Source organism: Vidua chalybeata, chromosome 13 (genome assembly GCF_026979565.1).
Source record: "Vidua chalybeata isolate OUT-0048 chromosome 13, bVidCha1 merged haplotype, whole genome shotgun sequence".
NCBI lineage: Eukaryota > Metazoa > Chordata > Aves > Passeriformes > Viduidae > Vidua > Vidua chalybeata.
In genome coordinates, this window is record NC_071542.1 from 19,457,096 (window position 1) to 19,463,944 (window position 6,849).

Below are 6,849 nucleotides of genomic sequence, written 5' to 3' on the forward strand. Positions count from 1 at the left end.
TCCCTGGGTTTATTGCTGTTTTACATCAATGTGGTGCTGGGTTTGGATAGCCCAGAGCCCACAGAGACTTTCCCAAGGTGGAATTTAGCTGCACTTGAGCTGGTTTCCAAAGGGTTAAGGAAAAAAGGAAGCCTTGATCCAAGCCAGAACAACATAAGGTCTGAGAGGCTCATTAGTTCACTGGCACTTGATAGACTGCAGAGTCCTAGGAGGAAATGAAACCTGCACTTCCTTCTGCCTTTGTTCTGCCCTGACAAAAGAAAACTGTACCTGCTTTTGCAGGAAAACAAGTGACCTGAAAGTTCCCATGGTGAGGGAGATTTCTCAGCGTGTGCAAAGTGTGAAGTGTATTTTGGGGGGGGAAAAAAATAAGTTTTTAATTACTACTAACACTTCAGAGCCTTGAGCTGATGGAAGGATTGAAAACTGCTTTGCAGTCTCTCACGTTCAGCTCCCATGCTGCTGGCACCAAAAATGTGGGGTTTTTAGCAATGCTGCAGATTGAAAATGAAATTATAATATTGTTAAAAAGTCAGGAATATAATTCTGTTCACACTACTGGATTATTAATTCCCACTCATTAAAAGAGTAATAGAGTTGTTGAACTGTAGATGAATTTCAGAACGTGAGCTGGATGGGAAGAAAACAGAACAAGTGTGAAGCAAAAGATTAAAGGTGGCCCAGGTGTGGTTTCTCATCAGAAATTGGCCAAAAAAAAAATGCCAGATTTGGGCAAAATCTGGAGCTGGCTCCTCAGCTGCAGGGAGTGGAGGAATGCTCATGGAAGCAGGTGAGGGCCAGCAGGTTTGGCAGCACCTGCAGAGGATGCAGACAATGAAAATGAAGGATTTGTGCTCCCCAGGAGTCCGAGCTGGAAATGGAGGTGTTTGTTTAACTGGCAGCACTCAGTGGATTTTGTTTCAGCAAGAATTCAGTGTAGCACAGACCAGGTCATTCTCCTGAAAGAGCTACCTGGAGCTGGTGATACTGGAAACTGGGTCTCCTGTTTTAGGTAGTTGGGTTTAAAGCCCTGAATAAAAGAAATAAAAAAAAGCTTTTAGCCCACATTTCCACATTTAGAATAACATCTCTGAGCACAGAGCAAACAAAAAAAAAAAAAGCAGTTTATCAACACAACCACTTCCAGATGTCTTCTGAAATGAAATGTTCACCCTCCCTCTTTCCTGGAAGATCTCCAGTACCTCAAGATGAGGGGAATTTACCACCTTCCCTCTAGGTTAAGGTAACAAATCCCTGGATTTTTAAGGCTACCCTTAAAAATTCATATCAAATCCATTTAACAGTGGGATACTGTAGCTCTGAGGCACCCCCTGTTACATTGCACACATCCTCTGCGTTTCATTTTAGATTCCAGATTTTGTTACATTGATGAAGAACAAAAGATTAAGAACTACAATCATTGACGGCCTTCATTAATGTAATTAATGAAATACAACAGCACTGTATCACTTTAAAGGTTCAATACTTTATTTCAACCCTTCAGCACAGTACCAGATTTCAACTTTTCTACCCTCAGCCACTGTTACCACTACTAAAGAAATACATTAAAGCTAAACTATACGCTCTATTAATTATAGGGAGGTGAACTTGAAGGGGAAATTTGTTGCTGGTGATGATTAATAATTACTTGTTCTACACACATGTAGTACAGTAAATAAACAGGGCATATTGTTGGGTAGTAATTGATTAATTAGCATGTTCACAGTGGATAGCTCAACGGTCTAAGATTGCTGAGTTTGAGGTATTGCTTGCAATTATTGAAAGAAAAAAAGTCTGTTTCCATTTCTGTTTTCTGGACTTTTTCCCCCCCCTCTCAAATAGAATGTTAAATGATTCAAAACCTTAGCTTTTACTTAGAAAAATGGAATGTAGGCTGTGATTTTAAATTATGTCTTTGAAGGGGTCTGACACTTGAAATGAAGGTTTTTAGGGAGCTCTGCCAGGTAAACCCAGTGCAGCTGGACACACTCCTGAGCACAGGTGAGCCTGGCTGGTGCTGCAGGTGCTCCCTCAGCATGTCAGTGTCAACAAAACCTTTCTAAAAGCGTGACTGTCCTTTTTTTGGTGATGCTCCCACTCCGGGCAGGGCTCAGGGTGCCCCAGGCCCTGGGCACGGGCAGCTCCAGCGCAGCCTCGCTGTGTCTGTCAAGGAATCCCAGGATCGCTGAGCTTGGAAAAGCCCTCCAAGGTCACCGATCCCCACCTTGTCACCAGCCCAGAGCACTGAGTGCCACGACCAGGAATTCCTTGGACACCTCCAGGGATGGGCACTCCAAGCCTCCCTGGGCAGCCCTTTCCAAGGCCTGAGCACCCTTTCCATCAAGAAATTCCTGCTGCTGTCCAAGCTGAGCCTCCCCTGGTGCAGCTTAAGACGATGTCCTCCTCCTGTCCCTGTTCCCTGTTCCCAGCCCGACCCCCCCGGCTGTCCCCTCCTGTCAGGAGCTGTGCAGAGCCACAAGGTCCCTCCTGAGCCTCCTTTTCTCCAGGCTGAGCCCCTTCCCAGCTCCCTCAGCCCCTTCCCAGCTCCGTTCCCTGGACACGCTCCAGCCCCTCAGTGCCCTTCCCGAACTGAGGGGCCCAGACCGCTGGGATTCCCGTTCCATTCCCAGGCCGCTGTCCTGCTCTGTTCCCGGGGCCGTTCCCTCTCCATTCCCATTCCTCTGTCCCGCTCCATTCTCGTTCCATTCCCGGGGCCATTCCCTCTCCATTCCCATCCCTCTGTCCCACTCCGTTCCCGGGGCCATTCCCGTTCCATTCCCACTCCATTCCCAGGGCCATTCCCTCTCCATTCCCATTCCTCTGTCCCACTCCGTTCCCGGGGCCATTCCCGTTCCATTCCCACTCCGTTCCCAGGGCCATTCCCTCTCCATTCTCGCTCCTTTGTCCCGCTCCATTCCCAGGGCCATTCCCGTTCCTCAGTCCCGCTCCGTTCCCGTTCCTCTATCCCGTTCCATTCCCGCTCTCCAGTCCCGCTCTGTTCCCGTTCCTCTATCCCATTCCCCTATCCCGTTCCATTCCCGCTCCTCAGTCCCGCTCCGTTCCCGTTCCTCTATCCTGTTTCATTCCCGTTCCATTCCCTCTCCTCTGTCCCGCTCCGTTCCCGTTCCTCTATCCCATTCCGCTATCCCGCTCCGTTCCCGTTCCTCTATCCCATTCCGCTATCCCGCTCCGTTCCCGTTCCTCTATCCCGTTCCTCTATCCCGCTCCGTTCCCGTTCCTCTATCCCATTCCCCTATCCCGCTCCGTTCCCGTTCCCCTATCCCATTCCCCTATCCCGCTCCATTCCCGTTCCCCTATCCCATTCCGCTATCCCGTTCCGTTCCCGTTCCCCTATCCCATTCCCCAGTCCCGCTCCGTCCCCGCTCCCCTATCCCATTCCGCTATCCCGTTCCGTTCCCACTCCCCTATCCCGCTCCCCTATCCCATTCCGCTATCCCGCTCCGTTCCCGTTCCCCTATCCCATTCCCCTATCCCGCTCCGTTCCCGTTCCCCTATCCCATTCCGCTATCCCGTTCCATTCCCGCTCCTCTATCCCATTCTCCAGTCCCGCTCCGTCCCCGCTCCGTCCCCGCTCGGTTCCCGCCCCCGGGCGGCGCAGGCGCGCCGCGGGCGCAGGCGCGGAGCCGCGCGGGATGCGGGCGCTGCTGCGGCGGCTGCACGGCGCGGCCGTGGCGCTGCTGCTGTGGCGGGGCCCGGCTCCGCCCGCCGCCCGTCCCGCCGCCTCCGAGGTGCTGAGCCAGCACCTGCGCCAGCGCCGCCTGCCCCACTGGACCTCGTTCTGCGTCAAGTACAGCGCGGTGCACAACGACCAGTTCGGCCTCTCGCACTTCAACTGGCCCGTGGACGGCGCCAACTACCTGGTGCTGCGCACCGGCTGCTTCCCCTTCATCAAGTACCACTGCTCCCGCGCCGCGCCGCAGGACCTGGCGCTGCAGGACGCCTTCTTCACCGCCCTCAAGGTGCTCAACGCCGGTGAGTGCGGCCCGGGCCGGCCTGAGGGGGACCGGACCGGGCAGCTCCGCTCCGAGCCCTCTCCGTCTCCTTTTCCTGCTCTTTCCCCCCTCCCTCTGCCTTTTCTCCTCACTTCCACCTGTTCCTCACTTTCTCTTCCCTCTCTTTCTCTCCTTCCCCCTCTTTTTCTCTCCTTTCCCTTCTCCTCCTTCTCTTTTCCCCTCACCCTTTCTCCTCACTCCTCTCCCTCTCCTTTCTCTCCTCTTCCCCCTCGCCCTTTCTCCTCACTCCTCTCCCTCTCCTTTCTCTCCTCTTTCCCCTCACTCCTCTCCCTCTCCTTTCTCTCCTCTTCCCCCTCGCCCTTTCTCCTCACTCCTCTCCCTCTCCTTTCTCTCCTCTTTCCCCTCACTCCTCTCCCTCTCCTTTCTCTCCTCTTTCCCCTCACCCTTTCTCCTCACTCCTCTCCCTCTCTCTTTCCCGCTCTCCCTCTCCCCTTTCTCCTCGTCCCCGTCCCTCTCTCGGCCCGGGAATTCCGAGCTGTGAGGGCAGGGCAGGGGCAGAGCCGCAGGTCGGACCCTTCAGGGAGCGTTTTCCAGCTGGAAATCCTCGTGCTGGGGATGAACTTCGGTCCTCTGAGCAATTCTGAAGCGAAACTCTTTCCAGGCACTGTCTGGTGCAGGAATGGTCAGGCTGCTGGGACCCTGATGTGCTGCTGGAATAGAAATCCTTATCACAAAAAGGCTTTATCAGCACCTTATTAATGTCAAAGTAGACATGGTTAATATACGGTATATACATACACACACACACATATATATATTGTATAAACATACACTTTTGAAGTATATTATTTCAAAACTTTGGCTGCAGATTCAATGCTTATTTCAATGCCAGCATTGACAGTGCCAGTGCCATAACATTTCGTGCACTCTTTATTTTCGTGTTTAACTTTGTAAAATTTCCTTTCCTTTGCAAGTCTTCAGTGACTTTTTCAAAGCATGGCTGCTGCTCTTAATTTTCTGACCTTTCCAGACTGACGTAGCGAGAAAATATAATCACAAAGATTGATTTCTTAGCAACACCTTTAAATCTGATTTTCTTTTTCCCTCCACCCAGTCCCACCTTTGTTTTTCTCACAACTACCCTTCATGTTTCATATTTAAATGTTTGCAAAACATGATTAAAAAGGCAATTTATTTCCCTCAGAATCCCGCTTCAGTACTTAGCTTCAAGCATGTTAAATTTGGTGTTTCTGAACTCAGGGCCTAAATCCACCTCTGTTTTTCCCTCTATAATAAATAGAATATTGTCTGTAATAGGTGGATAAATTGGCAGGGGTAAAACATATCACTTCAAATATATATATATATATATATAAATATATATATATATATATAAACCTTTTTATCCATTGCAGTTCTGTTGGAGCTGGAAGTTTTGACTGCTGATCTGATTTTCCCCAGAGCAGCTTCATGTTGATCTATGGATTCACTGCCTATTATTTTAATTTCTGCTCTGACATAGACTCCAATAACTTCAGTGGATATTCTGGGAGTTTGGGTTTAGTATTTGAAGATATATATATATATATATATATGTGTGTGTGTGTGTGTGTATATATATTTAATCAGTAGAAATTACACGTACATGGCAATATTTCACTTCTTTCATGTTGTTCTCCTCCTGTTTTCTTTTCCTAATAATTCCTGCATATTGCTGCTTCCTTCCTCGTGTCAACAGGAAAGGTGTTTGCATTTAAATAAAGACAAAATATTTCTCAGGCAGCTTTTCCAGGGATCCTTCCCCTCTCATTTCATTCTGGAGTCACCGTTCCTCGCTCTGAATTTGCAGTTTGGATTTCACTCTCTGGGTGTGTAACGTGTTTTTATCTCTCCTTAGGCATCCCAACTTTACTGTATGGAATTGGCTCCTGGTTCTTTGCCCGTGTCACAGAGACTGTTCACACCAGCCATGGCCCAGTCACTATTTATTTCCTAAATAAAGAAGATGAAGGAGCCATGTACTGAAGTGAACGTCTGTCCTCTGGTGGGGTCTGTGCTGCAAATATCTGCTGCCTTTGGCTAAAAAAAAAAACCAAAAAATGTGGTTTTTACACTGTGTTCTCATAGTCAGTGTGCTGTTTCAGGAAGCTGCCTGGACGTTTTGGTCATTTATTTTTGCAGAGGTGTGAAGTTGAAGAATTAGGATTTCTGAGGGTGTGTCTGGAAGTCAGGGACTGGTGCTGCTGGACAAACTTGTGATCATTTAAAGAGATGCATTTATCAACTCAGAGAACTGAATTGTAGCCTGTGGGCAAGGAAACTGTGAATGCACTGACATTTTCAGAATGTCCCTGAAAAGATAAAGCTGCTCAGGTGTAGATCCTGTCTAGATATTTCATATTGAATTAATTGTCACAGGTGTAACTGTGTCTGAATAAATCCTTGGCACTGAGTGGCCACCATCACCTGGAAGAGCCTTTGGGGAAAAAAAAAACCCACCCTAAAACAAGTGCAGAATGGCTGTATCACATTTCTTGAAATGATATTTAAATAAAATATCCAAAATACGTTTGGTGCTTGTATCCTTTGCAATTCTTGAGCTCCAGATGGGTGTTGTTATTTTTCTTTTGATTGCTTTATAGGTAAGTACAAAATCTAAGTGATGTAGAAGATTTAGCCCCCTGTGCTAGTTCACAAATTGCTGGTGTTTTTAATTAATGGGGAGAATGTGAAAAATACTACAAGAATATCTCAATTTTTGGATGCAAAATAACTGATTCCTCCAGTTGTAACCAAACCACTAACAATGACAAAATGACTTCATATCAGCTGGAAACTTGGGCAAAAAAAAAAAAAAAAAAGCTTTTGGGGAACA

The 6,849-nt window shown here is 48.1% G+C and overlaps 1 protein-coding gene across 1 annotated transcript; it reads left to right on the forward strand.

Annotated features, from left to right (window-relative positions):
- Positions 1-3,653: 3,653 nt before the first annotated feature.
- On the forward strand, positions 3,654-6,541 carry C13H15orf61 (chromosome 13 C15orf61 homolog). Its single transcript, XM_053954864.1, has 2 exons — positions 3,654-3,993; positions 5,872-6,541. The coding sequence occupies exons 1-2, from the start codon at positions 3,654-3,656 to the stop codon at positions 5,997-5,999; spliced, it is 468 nt and encodes a 155-aa protein (XP_053810839.1). The 3' UTR covers positions 6,000-6,541.
- The last annotated feature ends 308 nt before the right edge of the window (positions 6,542-6,849 follow it).

Excerpts from the sequence above, each read along its gene's own strand:
- C13H15orf61 (XM_053954864.1), top strand. The coding sequence starts at position 3,654 with ATGCGGGCGCTGCTGCGGCGGCTGCACGGCGCGGCCGTGGCGCTGCTG. Across the intron at positions 3,994-5,871 it reads CCTCAAGGTGCTCAACGCCG|GCATCCCAACTTTACTGTAT; the intron begins GTGAGTGCGGCC and ends ATCTCTCCTTAG.